The following is a 17,534-nucleotide window of genomic DNA, read 5'->3' as shown; positions in this document are numbered from 1 at the left end:
AAGCCGGCCATGCTTGGAATAACAATAATTTCCTCACTTGGATGTTATATAGAATGTTCCGTGCAGAGATCATCCTATACAGGCGTCTCTGCAGCTCCTGCACACACAGGCGTCTCTGCTGCTCCTGCACACACCGGCGTCTCTGCTGCTCCTGCACACACAGGCGTCTCTGCTGCTCCTGCACACACAGGCGTCTCTGCTGCTCCTGCACACACCGGCGTCTCTGCTGCTCCTGCACACACCGGCGTCTCTGCTGCTCCTGCACACACCGGCGTCTCTGCTGCTCCTGCACACACAGGCGTCTCTGCTGCTCCTGCACACACCGGCGTCTCTGCTGCTCCTGCACACACCGGCGTCTCTGCTGCTCCTGCACACACCGGCGTCTCTGCTGCTCCTGCACACACAGGCGTCTCTGCTGCTCCTGCACACACAGGCGTCTCTGCTGCTCCTGCACACACCGGCGTCTCTGCTGCTCCTGCACACACCGGCGTCTCTGCTGCTCCTGCACACACCGGCGTCTCTGCTGCTCCTGCACACACCGGCGTCTCTGCTGCTCCTGCACACACCGGCGTCTCTGCTGCTCCTGCACACACAGGCGTCTCTGCTGCTCCTGCACACACCGGCGTCTCTGCTGCTCCTGCACACACCGGCGTCTCTGCTGCTCCTGCACACACCGGCGTCTCTGCTGCTCCTGCACACACCGGCGTCTCTGCTGCTCCTGCACACACCGGCGTCTCTGCTGCTCCTGCACACACAGGCGTCTCTGCTGCTCCTGCACACACAGGCGTCTCTGCTGCTCCTGCATACTGGACCGGTGTACGGGCCCGCAGGCTTCTATCTTATACAGGTGTCTCTGCTGCTCCTGCATACTGGACCGGTGTACGGACCCGCAGGCTTCTATCTTATACAGGCGTCTCTGCTGCCCCTGCATACTGGACCGGTGTACGGGGCCCGCAGGCTTCTATCTTATACAGGGGTCTCTGCTGCTACTGCATACTGGACCGGTGTACGGGGCCCGCAGGCTTCTATCTTATACAGGCGTCTCTGCTGCTCCTGCATACTGGACCGGTGTACGGGACCCGCAGGCTTCTATCTTATACAGGGGTCTCTGCTGCTACTGCATACTGGACCGGTGTACGGGACCCGCAGGCTTCTATCTTATACAGGGGTCTCTGCTGCTACTGCATACTGGACCGGTGTACGGGGCCCGCAGGCTTCTATCTTATACAGGCGTCTCTGCTGCTCCTGCATACTGGACCGGTGTACGGGCCCGCAGGCTTCTATCTTATACAGGCGTCTCTGCTGCTCCTGCATACTGGACCGGTGTACGGGGCCCGCAGGCTTCTATCTTATACAGGCGTCTCTGCTGCTCCTGCATACTGGACCGGTGTACGGGGCCCGCAGGCTTATATCTTATACAGGCGTCTCTGCTGCTCCTGCATACTGGACCGGTGTACGGGGCCCGCAGGCTTCTATCTTATACAGGGGTCTCTGCTGCTCCTGCATACTGGACCGGTGTACGGGACCCGCAGGCTTCTATCTTATACAGGCGTCTCTGCTGCTCCTGCATACTGGACCGGTGTACGGGGCCACAGGCTTCTATCTTATACAGGCGTCTCTGCTGCTCCTGCATACTGGACCGGTGTACGGGGCCCGCAGTCTTCTATCTTATACAGGGGTCTCTGCTGCTCCTGCATACTGGACCGGTGTACGGGGCCCGCAGGCTTCTATCTTATACAGGGGTCTCTGCTGCTCCTGCATACTGGACCGGTGTACGGGGCCCGCAGGCTTCTATCTTATACAGGCGTCTCTGCTGCTCCTGCATACTGGACCGGTGTACGGGGCCGCAGGCTTCTATCTTATACAGGCGTCTCTGCTGCTCCTGCATACTGGACCGGTGTACGGGGCCCGCAGGCTTCTATCTTATACAGGCGTGTCTGCTGCTCCTGCATACTGGACCGGTGTACGGGGCCCGCAGGCTTCTATCTTATACAGGCGTCTCTGCTGCTCCTGCATACTGGACCGGTGTACGGGGCCCGCAGGCTTCTATCTTATACAGGGGTCTCTGCTGCTCCTGCATACTGGACCGGTGTACGGGGCCCGCAAGCTTCTATCTTATACAGGCGTCTCTGCTGCTCCTGCACACACAGGGGTCTCTGCTGCTCCTGCATACTGGACCGGTGTACGGGGCCCGCAGGCTTCTATCTTATACAGGTGTCTCTGATGCTCCTGCATACTGGACCGGTGTACGGGGCCCGCAGGCTTCTATCTTATACAGGGGTCTCTGCTGCTCCTGCATACTGGACCGGTGTACGGGCCCGCAGGCTTCTATCTTATACAGGCGTCTCTGATGCTCCTGCATACTGGACCGGTGTACGGGGCCCGCAGGCTTCTATCTTATACAGGGGTCTCTGCTGCTCCTGCATACTGGACCGGTGTACGGGCCCGCAGGCTTCTATCTTATACAGGCGTCTCTGATGCTCCTGCATACTGGACCGGTGTACGGGGCCCGCAGGCTTCTATCTTATACAGGGGTCTCTGCTGCTCCTGCATACTGGACCGGTGTACGGGCCCGCAGGCTTCTATCTTATACAGGCGTGTCTGCTGCTCCTGCATACTGGACCGGTGTACGGGACCCGCAGGCTTCTATCTTATACAGGGGTCTCTGCTGCTCCTGCATACTGGACCGGTGTACGGGACCCGCAGGCTTCTATCTTATACAGGGGTCTCTGCTGCTCCTGCATACTGGACCGGTGTACGGGACCCGCAGGCTTCTATCTTATACAGGGGTCTCTGCTGCTCCTGCATACTGGACCAGTGTACGGGCCCGCAGGCTTCTATCTTATACAGGCGTCTCTGCTGCTCCTGCATACTGGACCGGTGTACGGGGCCCGCAAGCTTCTATCTTATACAGGGGTCTCTGCTGCTCCTGCATACTGGACCGGTGTACGGGGCCCGCAGGCTTCTATCTTATACAGGGGTCTCTGCTGCTCCTGCATACTGGACCGGTGTACGGGACCCGCAGGCTTCTATCTTATACAGGGGTCTCTGCTGCTCCTGCATACTGGACCGGTGTACGGGGCCCGCAGGCTTCTATCTTATACAGGGGTCTCTGCTGCTCCTGCATACTGGACCGGTGTACGGGGCCCGCAGGCTTCTATCTTATACAGGGGTCTCTGCTGCTCCTGCATACTGGACCGGTGTACGGGGCCCGCAGGCTTCTATGTGATCCTCTAAGAACCACGGGGGGGATATCCGGATATTGGGGAGATTTATTAAGCTAAAGCTCCAGAATTCTACAGGAATTTGTACCCAGAAATCTTCCTTCCTTTGCACCATTTTCTGATCGGCTTTAGACACTTTTTCTGACCTGTCCGTCATGGATGACGGGGTAAAGAGGTAAAATACGCACTGACATCGTGGAGTCCGGCCGTGTCTGACACAGTGACGATGCTGGAGGCTGCAGTCTCCACTTCTGATACTTTGCGGTAACTTACGGCCGCTCTGAGACTTGTTTGCCCCGTTCTGATTCTACATAGCCACATTATGTTATCACTGGGGAGTTTCGCCTCAATTTTCAGAAATCACAGTTAATACGGCCTCATTTTTACCATAATTTGGAAAATTGTGTCAAAACAACTGAGTGCGATGCAATATGGGCGAATACTCCAGTCACATCCAGAGCTGCATTCAGGCTTCTGCTGACTAGAGAGGGACTGCAATGCATCTAAACCCCCAGTGTCAGCTGAACTCCTGCCCTGCGCTCTGTAAACCAGCAGAACTGTGAATGCAGCTCCGGGTGTGACTGGAGGACGGGAGAAGCGAAGTCTTTTCACAGCGACTTTCATTTCTCGGTTTCTTTTTCTCGTGTATTTTGATGACGATTTCCCGATAATGATCGGTGGTGACTTTGTGACCGGAGAATGCGACAATCGGGGTTTCTCCAGAGCTCTGGGGGTGAAAATGTCACCATGATTGTGTCTCCCGAGATAAGAGCAACCGGTGCCTCCGGGGATTATACCGGGCCCTCGGCCCTTCACATAAGCCCCATAATAGGGGGATCAGCCAATAGGAGGCCCCCCGTATATTTACAGCTGCAGCGCATAACGTGGCTGCCGGGTACAGGGGGCTCCGGGGGATCGGCCCCCGGCACCGGGATAAGGGGCAAATCCTGACTCCACAAACGTCACCCGAATATAACACACTGCACATTGTGATGACGGCCCCGAGGGGGAGACTGCAGCAGCCGAAAAGCGAGACCCTCAGAGCAGAAATCACTCTGCACGGGAGCGGACCCCAAAACTAGGGCTGGAGAATGTATCACACGATAAGATTAGATACACGGCTCAGCAGACGGGAGAGGATTAGATACACGGCTCAGCAGACGGGAGAGGATTAGATACACGGCTCAGCAGACGGGAGAGGATTAGATACACGGCTCAGCAGACGGGAGAGGATTAGATACACGGCTCAGCAGACGGGAGAGGATTAGATACACGGCTCAGCAGACGGGAGAGGATTAGATACACGGCTCTGCAGACGGGAGAGGATTAGATACACGGCTCAGCAGACGGGAGAGAATTAGATACACGGCTCAGCAGACGGGAGAGGATTAGATACACGGCTCTGCAGACGGGAGAGGATTAGATACACGGCTCAGCAGACGGGAGAGGATTAGATACACGGCTCAGCAGACGGGAGAGGATTAGATACACGGCTCAGCAGACGGGAGAGGATTAGATACACGGCTCAGCAGACGGGAGAGGATTAGATACACGGCTCAGCAGACGGGAGAGGATTAGATACACGGCTCAGCAGACGGGAGAGGATTAGATACACGGCTCAGCAGACGGGAGAGGATTAGATATACGGCTCAGCAGACGGGAGAGGATTAGATACACGGCTCAGCAGACGGGAGAGGATTAGATACACGGCTCAGCAGACGGGAGAGGATTAGATACACGGCTCAGCAGACGGGAGAGGATTAGATACACGGCTCAGTAGACGGGAGAGGATTAGATACACGGCTCAGCAGACGGGAGAGGATTAGATACAATGCTCAGTAGACTGGAGAGGATTAGATACAAGGCTCAGTAGACGGGAGAGGATTAGATACAAGGCTCAGTAGACGGGAGAGGATTAGATACACGGCTCAGCAGACGGGAGAGGATTAGATACACGGCTCAGCAGACGGGAGAGGATTAGATACACGGCTCAGCAGACGGGAGAGGATTAGATACACGGCTCAGCAGACTGGAGAGGATTAGATACACGGCTCAGCAGGCGGGAGAGGATTAGATACAAGGCTCAGCAGGCGGGAGAGGATTAGATACAAGGCTCAGTAGACGGGAGAGGATTAGATACACGGCTCAGCAGACGGGAGAGGATTAGATACAAGGCTCAGCAGACGGGAGAGGATTAGATACACGGCTTAGTAGACGGGAGAGGATTAGATACAAGGCTCAGTAGACGGGAGAGGATTAGATACAAGGCTCAGTAGACGGGAGAGGATTAGATACAAGGCTCAGTAGACAGGAGAGGATTAGATACACGGCTCAGCAGACAGGAGAGGATTAGATACACGGCTCAGCAGACAGGAGAGGATTAGATACACGGCTCAGCAGGCGGGAGAGGATTAGATACAAGGCTCAGTAGACGGGAGAGGATTAGATACACGGCTCAGCAGACAGGAGAGGATTAGATACACGGCTCAGCAGACAGTATCACACAGGATGGGATTAGATACACAGCTCAGCAGACAGTATCACACAGGATAGGATTAGATACACAGCTCAGCAGACAGTATCACACAGGAGAGGATTAGAAACACTGCTCAGCAGGCAGGAGAGGATTAGATACACGGCTCAGCAGACAGGAGAGGATTAGATACATGACATGGCACTCCAAAGACATACAGATAGGGAATTTAGATTGTGAGCCCCAATGGGGACAGTGTTGCCAATGTATGTAAAGCGCTGTGGAAATAATAGCGCTATATAAATGAATAAAATTATTATTATTATTATTATGGCTCAGCAGACAGGAGAGGATTAGATACACGGCTCAGCAGACAGGAGAGGATTAGATACACGGCTCAGCAGACAGGAGAGGATTAGATACACGGCTCAGCAGACAGGAGAGGATTAGATACACGGCTCAGCAGACGGGAGAGGATCAGATACACGGCTCAGCAGACGGGAGAAGATTAGATAAACGGCTCAGCAGACAGGAGAGGATTAGATACACGGCTCAGCAGACGGGAGAAGATTAGATAAACGGCTCAGCAGACAGGAGAGGATTAGATACACGGCTCAGCAGACAGGAGAGGATCAGATACACGGCTCAGCAGACAGGAGAGGATTAGATACACGGCTCAGCAGACAGGAGAGGATCAGATACACGGCTCAGCAGACAGGAGAGGATTAGATACACGGCTCAGCAGACAGGAGAGGATTAGACACAAAGCTCATCAGACAGGAAAGCATTAGATACATGGTTCAGACAGGCAAGGATTAGATGCATAGCTCAGCAGACAGTATCACACAGGAGAGGATTAGATACACAGCTGATCAAAAAGTATCACACATGATGGAACTAGATACACAGCTAAACAGACCGTATCACACAGGATAGGATTAGATACAGCTCAGCACAGTATCACACAGGAAAGGATTAGATACATCACGGTACTAGTTCTCTATCCACGGAAATTACTTCAAGTAAGATTTGATCACATTAGTTGTACAGCTCTGTGAAGTCTCCGGATGTCGGGCTTAGATACACAGCTCAGCAGGTGGTGTACGCCGCTCAGGCTCAGCAGGTGGTGTACGCCGCTCAGGCTCTACAGCCATATAGTGCACAGTATAGTGCTCCCATGCTGCGCCCTACCTTCTTCTTCTGCGCCGGGTCCTTGTCGGAGGCGTTGGACGGTTTCCTCCGTAACATCTCTGATTGCAGACACAATGTATCTCGGGGTCGCTGATCGCTGGACTCCAGCACTTTGCTTTGAAAGGATGTAAATCATGCAACAAATTACAGGAAGCCGGGTCACGTGATCGGCCCAAAAAGTTACTTCTCTACAGAATGTCACCGCAGGAGCCCTGAAAATGAGGAAGGAAACCGCAGCAGCGATAAACGCCCCCACAAGTGACTGCGGCTCTGCTGAGAGCACCCCAATACTAGGAACAGCCCCCCCCCCCCCCCCGGAGCCCAAAACTGACAGCAGAGGAACGATATAGAGTCCAAGGAAAACCGTCCACCTGCGACCACCACTGTGCTTATATATGTGTGATAAACTAATATACAGACCAAACAATCAAAGAGGCCGAACAGGAAAGAAATAACTACTATAATACTGCCCCCTATGTACAAGAACATAACTACTATAATACTGCCCCCTATGTACAAGATTATAACTACTATAATACTGCCCCTATGTACAAGAATATAACTACTATAATACTGCCCTCTATGTACAAGAACATAACTACTATAATACTGCCCCCTATGTACAAGATTATAACTACTATAATACTGCCCCTATATACAAGAATATAACTGCTATAATACTGCCCCTATGTACAAGAATATAACTGCTATAATACTGCCCCCTATGTACAAGAATATAACTACTATAATACTGCCCCTATGTACAAGAATATAACTGCTATAATACTGCCCCTATATACAAGAATATAACTGCTATAATACTGCCCCTATGTACAAGAATATAACTGCTATAATACTGCCCCTATATACAAGAATATAACTGCTATAATACTGCCCCTATGTACAAGAATATAACTGCTATAATACTGCCCCTATATACAAGAATATAACTGCTATCATACTGCCCCTATGTACAAGAATATAACTGCTATAATACTGCCCCTATGTACAAGAATATAACTACTATAATACTGCCCCCTATGTACAAGAATATAACTGCTATAATACTGCCCCTATGTACAAGAATATAACTACTATAATACTGCCCCTATGTACAAGAATATAACTACTATAATACTGCTCCTATGTACAAGAATATAACTACTATAATACTGCTCCTATGTATAAGAATATAACTACTATAATACTGCCCCCTATATACAAGAATATATCTACTATAATACTGCCCCTATATACAAGAATATAACTGCTATAATACTGCCCCTATGTACAAGAATATAACTACTATAATACTGCTCTTTATATACAAGAATATAACTACTATAATACTGCCCCCTATGTACAAGAATATAACTACTATAATACTGCCCCTATATACAAGAATATAACTGCTATAATACTGCCCCTATGTACAAGAATATAACTACTATAATACTGCTCCTATGTACAAGAATATAACTACTATAATACTGCTCCTATGTACAAGAATATAACTACTATAATACTGCTCCTATATACAAGAATATAACTACTATAATACTGCTCCTATATACAAGAATATAACTACTATAATAGTGCCCCTATGTACAGGAATATAACTACTATAATACTGCCCTATGTACAAGAATATAACTACTATAATACTGCCCTATGTACAAGAATATAACTGCTATAATACTGCTCCTATGTACAAGAATATAACTACTATAATAGTGCCCCTATGTACAAGAATATAACTACTATAATACTGCCCTATGTACAATCTGCAGTTTTTGTGTCGGTGTTTCTGGAGCACGGTTCTGCATTTCGGTTTTGTCACTTCGTGTTTCCGGGGCTGAGGTGTCGCTTCTTTTATAGAGATGATTTACTTCTCTTTATTCTTTTGGTTTCTTCTTCCTTTTATTTAATATGAAGCAGTGAATAGTTCTGTGTCAGATTCTGCAGATTTACCCGTCGCTGTCACTTTTCTCTCTCGGAGGATCGTCGCTCTTTGTTATCTTCGCACCTTCTTGGATCTTTCTCTCTTCTGCTCTTTTCCTTCTTTATTCTTTTTCCTGGAAAAACTGAGTGAGAAATGATAACGGCGGCTACAGAAGAGTCAGGAGGGTGAGCACGCACTGTAATTGTGAAAGAAAAGCCAGAATTTGTTAATCAACAGGGCATCCTCCGCAGATCCCCCATAACGGAGCGTCCTCCACAGATCCCCCATAACGGAGCGTCCTCCGCAGATCCCCCTATGACAGAGCGTCCTCCACAGATCCCCCATTACAGAGCGTCACCCACATTCTCCTCCTCTGCAGTCATGTATCGGTGACCTTCCTGTGAGGTGGCGGTATTTCGTGCGTGGCGCCCCGGTCTGGTTTGTAATCAGGAGATTGTGGCGTTGTGTTGCGATCACTTTATGACTTGAGGATGAAATGACTTTAATAATTTGCAGCATTTTCCTTTGTATTTATATATTTATTTCCTCATCTAATCAGTAACGTTCTGTGGCTCCGCTGCGGGGGATTTACACAGGGAGACGCCGCCCTCTAGAGGCCATCACTGCACACAACAACCAAAGCAGAAGACTGCAACAGTGTAAACACCTTAATCTAGAGCCGTATCCCTGCAATAATCACTGCCGGGTGCAGACATTCACCACTTATAATATTAATCATTTATTACAGTTATCTGTGTCCATATAAAGTTAATTTTTTAAGAAATTATCTAGAAAATAAGAATAAAGTTTGCAGCTTCGCGGATTTCTGCAGTTCCCGATATATTCATCCCCATTATACCGCACATACAATAAGCGCAGAGCAGCGGATTCTTCCCAGTATTTATTATGCCGCCATATCGTCCGGAGTCCTGTCCATGCCCCGGTGCAGAGCGCTCACAGTCCAGTGCATCACAGGTGGCCGCCATTGTGGGCTGCACATAGGTGGCGGCATTATCTCACGCCATCCTCAGCTGAATGCACAGGGTGGTGATGGCGGTGACGATGAGGACACCGATGGGGGCAGTGAGGAGGGGTCCGCAGGACAGAGGCCTGGTGTGCTCCTCCAGCCAGCGGAAGGCCTCCTGAAGATCTTGCCTTTGTAATTCAGGCCCCAGAGTTTTCCGGATATTTTCATAATATTTGTCCACATGTTTAATCTACAGAATAAAAGAGAACGTGTGAGGTGGTCTCATCTCTGTCAATAATGCCCTCCCCGAACATCGCCTGTAAGTGTGTGATCCCCGCCCCAAACACCGTGTCCCCACTAATATAATCCCCACCCCAAACACTGCGCCCCCACTAATATAATCCCCGCCCCAAACACTGCGCCCCCACTAGTATAATCCCCGCCCCAAACACTGCGTCCCCACTAATATAATCCCCGCCCCAAACACTGCACCCCCACTAATATAATCCCCGCCCCAAACACTGCGCCCCCACTAGTATAATCCCCGCCCCAAACACTGCGTCCCCACTAATATAATCCCCGCCCCAAACACTGCACCCCCAATAATATAATCCCCGCCCCAAACACTGCGCCCCCACTAATATAATCCACGCCCCAAACACTGCGCCCCCACTAATATAATCCCCGCCCCAAACACTGCGCCCCCACTAGTATAATCCCCGCCCCAAACACTGCGTCCCCACTAATATAATCCCCGCCCCAAACACTGCACCCCCACTAATATAATCCACGCCCCAAACACTGCGTCCCCACTAATATAATCCCCGCCCCAAACACTGCGCCCCCACTAGTATAATCCCCGCCCCAAACACTGCGTCCCCACTAATATAATCCCCGCCCCAAACACTGCACCCCCACTAATATAATCCCCGCCCCAAACACTGCGCCCCCACTAATATAATCCACGCCCCAAACACTGCGCCCCCACTAATATAATCCACGCCCCAAACACTGCGCCCCCACTAATATAATCCACGCCCCAAACACTGTGTCCCCACTAGTGTAATCCCCGCCCCAAACACTGCGTCCCCACTAATATAATCCCCGCCCCAAACACTGCGCCCCCACTAATATAATCCACGCCCCAAACACTGCGCCCCCACTAATATAATCCACGCCCCAAATACTGTGTCCCCACTAGTGTAATCCCCGCCCCAAACACTGCGTCCCCACTAGTATAATCCACGCCCCAAACACCGCATCCCCACTAATATAATCCCCGCCACAAACACTGCGCCCCCACTAATATAATCCCCGCCCCAAACACTGCGCCCCCACTAATATAATCCCCGCCCCAAACGCTGCGTCCCCACTAATATAATCCCCGCCCCAAAAACCGCGTCCCCACTAGTATAATCCCCGCCCCAAACACTGCGTCCCCACTAGTATAATCCACGCCCCAAACACTGCGTCCCCACTAGTATAATCCCCGCCCCAAACACTGCGTCCCCACTAGTATAATCCCCGCCCCAAACACTGCGTCCCCACTAGTATAATCCCCGCCCCAAACACTGCGTCCCCACTAGTATAATCCACAACCCAAACACTGCGTCCCCACTAGTATAATCCACGCCCCAAACACTGCGTCCCCACTAGTATAATCCACGCCCCAAACACTGCGTCCCCACTAATATAATCCCCGCCCCAAACACTGCGCCCCCACTAATATAATCCACGCCCCAAACACTGCGCCCCCACTAATATAATCCACGCCCCAAACACTGCGCCCCCACTAATATAATCCACGCCCCAAATACTGTGTCCCCACTAGTGTAATCCCCGCCCCAAACACTGCGTCCCCACTAGTATAATCCACGCCCCAAACACCGCATCCCCACTAATATAATCCCCGCCACAAACACTGCGCCCCCACTAATATAATCCCCGCCCCAAACACTGCGCCCCCACTAATATAATCCCCGCCCCAAACGCTGCGTCCCCACTAATATAATCCCCGCCCCAAAAACCGCGTCCCCACTAGTATAATCCCCGCCCCAAACACTGCGTCCCCACTAGTATAATCCACGCCCCAAACACTGTGTCCCCACTAGTATAATCCCCGCCCCAAACACTGCGTCCCCACTAGTATAATCCCCGCCCCAAACACTGCGTCCCCACTAGTATAATCCCCGCCCCAAACACTGCGTCCCCACTAGTATAATCCACAACCCAAACACTGCGTCCCCACTAGTATAATCCACGCCCCAAACACTGCGTCCCCACTAGTATAATCCACGCCCCAAACACTGCGTCCCCACTAGTATAATCCACGCCCCAAACACCGCATCCCCACTAGTATAATCCACGCTCCAAACACCGCGTCCCCACTAATATAATCCCCTCCCCAAACACCGCTTCCCCACTAGTATAATCCACGCCCCAAACACTGCGTCCCCATTAGTATAATCCCCACCCCAAACACTGCGTCCCCACTAGTAGAATCCCCACCCCAAACACTGCGTCCCCACTAGTATAATCCCCGCCCCAAACACTGCGTCCCACTAGTATAATCCCCACCCCAAACACCGCGTCCCCACTAGTATAATCCCCGCCCCAAACACCGCGTCCCCACTAGTATAATCCCCGCCCCAAACACCGCGTCCCCACTAGTATAATCCCCGCCCCAAACACTGCGTCCCCACTAGTATAATCCCCGCCCCAAACACTGCGTCCCCACTAGTATAATCCCCGCCCCAAACACTGCGTCCCCACTAGTATAATCCACAACCCAAACACTGCGTCCCCACTAGTATAATCCACGCCCCAAACACTGCGTCCCCACTAGTATAATCCACGCCCCAAACACCGCATCCCCACTAATATAATCCCCTCCCCAAACACCGCGTCCCCACTAATATAATCCCCTCCCCAAACACCGCTTCCCCACTAGTATAATCCACGCCCCAAACACTGCGTCCCCATTAGTATAATCCCCACCCCAAACACTGCGTCCCCACTAGTAGAATCCCCACCCCAAACACTGCGTCCCCACTAGTATAATCCCCGCCCCAAACACTGCGTCCCCACTAGTATAATCCCCACCCCAAACACCGCGTCCCCACTAGTATAATCCCCGCCCCAAACACCGCGTCCCCACTAGTATAATCCCCGCCCCAAACACCGCGTCCCCACTAGTATAATCCACGCCCCAAACACTGCGTCCCCACTAGTAGAATCCCCTCCCCAAACACTGCGTCCCCACTATTATAATCCCTGCCCCAGACACCGCGTCCCCACTAGTATAATCCACGCCCCAAACACTGCGTCCCCACTAGGATAATCCCCACCCAAAACACTGTGACCCCCACTAGTATAATCCCCACCGCAAACACTGCGTCCCCACTAGTAGAATCCCCGCCCCAAACACTGCGTTCCCACTAGTATAATCCCCGCCCCAAACACTGCGTCCCCACTAATATAATCCCCGCCCCAAACACTGCATCCCCACTAGAATAATCCCCGCCCCAAACACTGCGTCCCCACTAGGATAATCCCCACCCCAAACACTGTGACCCCCACTAGTATAATCCCCACCCCAAACACTGCGTCCCCACTAGGATAATCCCCACCTCAAACACTGCGTCCCCACTAGTATAATCCCCACCGCAAACACTGCATCCCCACTAGTAGAATCCCCACCCCAAACACTGCGTCCCCACTAGTATAATCCCCACCGCAAACACTGCGTCCCCACTAGTATAATCCCCACCCCAAACACTGCGTCCCCACTAGTATAATCCCCGCCCCAAACACCGCGTCCCCACTAGTATAATCCCCGCCCCAAACACTGCGTCCCCACTATTATAATCCCTGCCCCAAACACCGCGTCCCCGCTAGTATAATCCACGCCCCAAACACCGCATCCCCACTAATATAATCCCCGCCCCAAACACCGCGTCCCCACTAGTATAATCCCCGCCCCAAACACTGCGTCCCCACTAGTATAATCCACGCCCCAAACACTGTGTCCCCCACTAGTATAATCCCCACCCCAAACACCGCGTCCCCACTAGTATAATCCACGCCCCAAACACCGCATCCCCACTAATATAATCCCCGCCCCAAACACCGCGTCCCCACTAGTATAATCCACGCCCCAAACACTGCGACCCCACTAGTATAATCCCCGCCCCAAACACCGCGTCCCCACTAATATAATCCACGCCCCAAACACCGCGTCCCCACTAGTATAATCCCCGCCCCAAACACCGCGTCCCCACTAGTATAATCCACGCCCCAAACACCGCGTCCCCACTAGTATAATCCCCGCCCCAAACACTGCGTCCCCACTAGTAGAATCCCCACCCCAAACACTGCGTCCCCACTAATATAATCCCTGCCCCAAACACTGCGTCCCCACTAGGATAATCCCCACCCCAAACACTGTGACCCCCACTAGTATAATCCCCACCCCAAACACTGCGTCCCCACTAGTAGAATCCCCGCCCCAAACACTGCGTCCCCACTAATATAATCCCCACCCCAAACACTGCGTCCCCACTAGTATAATCCCCGCCCCAAACACTGCGTCCCCACTAGTATAATCCCCGCCCCAAACACCGCGTCCCCACTAGTATAATCCCCGCCCCAAACACTGCGTCCCCACTATTATAATCCACGCCCCAAACACTGCGACCCCACTAGTATAATCCCCGCCCCAAACACCGCGTCCCCACTAGTATAATCCACGCCCCAAACACCGCGTCCCCACTAGTATAATCCCCGCCCCAAACACCGCGTCCCCACTAGTATAATCCACGCCCCAAACACCGCGTCCCCACTAGTATAATCCCCGCCCCAAACACTGCGTCCCCACTAGTAGAATCCCCACCCCAAACACTGCGTCCCCACTAATATAATCCCCGCCCCAAACACTGCGACCCCACTAGGATAATCCCCACCCCAAACACTGTGACCCCCACTAGTATAATCCCCACCCCAAACACTGCGTCCCCACTAGTAGAATCCCCGCCCCAAACACTGCGTCCCCACTAATATAATCCCCACCCCAAACACTGCGTCCCCACTAGTATAATCCCCACCCCAAACACTGCGTCCCCACTAGTATAATCCCCGCCCCAAACACCGCGTCCCCACTAGTATAATCCCCGCCCCAAACACTGCGTCCCCACTATTATAATCCCTGCCCCAAACACCGCGTCCCCACTAGTATAATCCACGCCCCAAACACCGCATCCCCACTAATATAATCCCCGCCCCAAACACCGCGTCCCCACTAGTATAATCCACGCCCCAAACACTGTGTCCCCCACTAGTATAATCCCCGCCCCAAACACCGCGTCCCCACTAGTATAATCCATGCCCCAAACACCGCATCCCCACTAATATAATCCCCGCCCCAAACACTGTGACCCCCACTAGTATAATCCCCACCCCAAACACTGTGTCCCCACTAGTAAAATCCCCACCGCAAACACTGCGTCCCCACTAGTATAATCCACGCCCCAAACACTGCGTCCCCACTAGTATAATCCCCACCCCAAACACTGCGTCCCCACTAGTAGAATCCCCACCCCAAACACTGCGTCCCCACTAGTATAATCCCCACCCCAAACACTGCGTCCCCACTAATATAATCCCCGCCCCAAACACTGCGTCCCCACTAGGATAATCCCCACCCCAAACACTGTGACCCCCACTAGTATAATCCCCACCCCAAACACTGTGTCCCCACTAGTAAAATCCCCACCGCAAACACTGCGTCCCCACTAGTATAATCCACGCCCCAAACACTGCGTCCCCACTAGTAGAATCCCCGCCCCAAACACTGCGTCCCCACTAATATAAACCCCGCCCCAAACACTGCGTCCCCACTAGTATAATCCCCACCCCAAACACTGCGTCCCCACTAATATAATCCCCACCCCAAACACTGCGTCCCCACTAGTATAATCCCCACCCCAAACACTGCGTCCCCACTAGTATAATCCCCACCCCAAACACTGCGTCCCCACTAATATAATCCCCACCCCAAACTCTGCGTCCCCACTAGGATAATCCCCACCCAAAACACTGTGACCCCACTAGTAAAATCCCCACCGCAAACACTGCGTCCCCACTAATATAATCCCCGCCCCAAACACTGCGTCCCCACTAATATAATCCCCACCCCAAACTCTGCGTCCCCACTAGGATAATCCCCACCCAAAACACTGTGACCCCACTAGTAAAATCCCCACCGCAAACACTGCGTCCCCACTAATATAATCCCCACCCCAAACACTGCGTCCCCACTAATATAATCCCCACCCCAAACTCTGCGTCCCCACTAGGATAATCCCCACCCAAAACACTGCGTCCCCACTAGTATAATCCCCGCCCCAAACACTGCGTCCCCACTAATATAATCCCCGCCCCAAACACTGCGTCCCCACTAGTATAATCCCCACCCCAAACACTGTGACCCCCACTAGTATAATCCCCACCCCAAACACTGTGACCCCCACTAGTATAATCCCCACCCCAAACACTGTGACCCCCACTAGTAGAATCCCCACCGCAAACACTGCATCCCCACTAGTGTAATTCATACCACAAACACTATGTCCCCACTAGTGTAATCCATGTCTCAAATGCTGTGTCCCGACTATTATAATTTATGCCCCAAACACTGTGTCCCCACTAGTATAATCCGTGTCCCAGTCATTGCCTATAACTGTCTGCCCACAACGGTATGACCAATACCCCCAAATGACTATTATGGGACTGCTGCCCCCAGTGGTTTCATCCGTGGCTCTTCCTCTGCCTTTACCCATCTGCCTGATGCCTGCAGTGGTTTGATCCGTGGCCCAGCACCACGGCCAATGCCTCAGTCATAATGTGAATGCTGCCATAATGGTAGAGTAACACTATGAGCAGCGCCTCAGACTAATGCCACGTACGTGGTCCAGGCCCCAGCTCTCCACACCAATGCCCTCCACCATCTGACCACATGGTGTACTTAACCTTTCCAGCGCCACAACCAGCGTCCTACCGTTATACCGGTATCAGTACTAGGATCTATGATCACTGCATGAGGACCCCAGATCCGGGGGGAGCACACCCGGGAATCACACTGGGACCCGGCCTCATTTTCTGCCAGGATTCGGGGGTCCCTGTGGCTTTGTGGACGGGGTCGGCGTTCTCTACTCACCTGCACGTCCGTCATTATACTCGTGTCAATTAACTTTCGGTCATATGGGACTAAGGTCACAGTCTCGAATGTCAGATACTTCTCCCCTCCAAATAGATTCTGCAGCCGGAGAGAAAGAAGGAGGAGAGAAGAGAAAGGGTTAATCAGCGTTCTTTATATTCCGTGTTACTATATGTAGCAATATGTATCATAAATACGGGAAACACTAAACAGGAGGCGAGTGCCCTCTAGTGGCCGCCCTCACACAGCACAGCAGGACACATCCCAGTGTAGGGGACCCTCCATCACGGTCCTGTATGGGGGGGGGTCATTAGGCTCCGCCTGCCGGTGAGCGCAGGTTTCTGCTGCGGTGTAGGTTGGTGCCATACGAATATATAATCATCCCTCAGATCGGATCCTGCAGAGATTTATTGGCAAAAATGTTCCGCAGATAAAACGGTCAGTTTTATAACGGATTTCAGCTGGATCCAAATTTCTTAACATTGAAGTCTATAGAAAACGGATCCGTTAATTAGCCAATTGAT

At 52.1% G+C, this 17,534-nt stretch overlaps 2 protein-coding genes across 2 annotated transcripts in view; both read right to left on the bottom strand.

The window, feature by feature from the left end:
* Positions 1-6,985, bottom strand: part of SASH3 (SAM and SH3 domain containing 3) — a 77,936-nt gene extending 70,951 nt beyond the window's left edge. The window contains exon 1 of the mRNA XM_075322372.1: positions 6,889-6,985. Within this exon, the coding sequence (XP_075178487.1) occupies positions 6,889-6,945 (57 nt within the window). The 5' untranslated portion in view covers positions 6,946-6,985. The remainder of the gene's footprint in view (positions 1-6,888) is intronic.
* Positions 6,986-9,359: 2,374 nt separating this feature from the next.
* The window catches only part of XPNPEP2 (X-prolyl aminopeptidase 2), a 107,586-nt gene continuing 99,411 nt past the window's right edge, over positions 9,360-17,534 (bottom strand). The window contains exons 20-21 of the mRNA XM_075322371.1: positions 17,011-17,109; positions 9,360-10,047 (exon numbers count right to left, since the gene is read on the bottom strand). Coding sequence (XP_075178486.1) covers positions 9,847-10,047; positions 17,011-17,109 — 300 coding nt within the window. The 3' untranslated portion in view covers positions 9,360-9,846. The remainder of the gene's footprint in view (positions 10,048-17,010; positions 17,110-17,534) is intronic.

Source organism: Anomaloglossus baeobatrachus, chromosome 9, assembly GCF_048569485.1.
Source record: "Anomaloglossus baeobatrachus isolate aAnoBae1 chromosome 9, aAnoBae1.hap1, whole genome shotgun sequence".
In the NCBI taxonomy this organism is placed as follows: Eukaryota; Metazoa; Chordata; class Amphibia; order Anura; family Aromobatidae; genus Anomaloglossus; species Anomaloglossus baeobatrachus.
The sequence above is the reverse complement of the archived record's forward strand: the minus strand, read 5'-3'. Positions and strand labels throughout refer to the sequence as shown.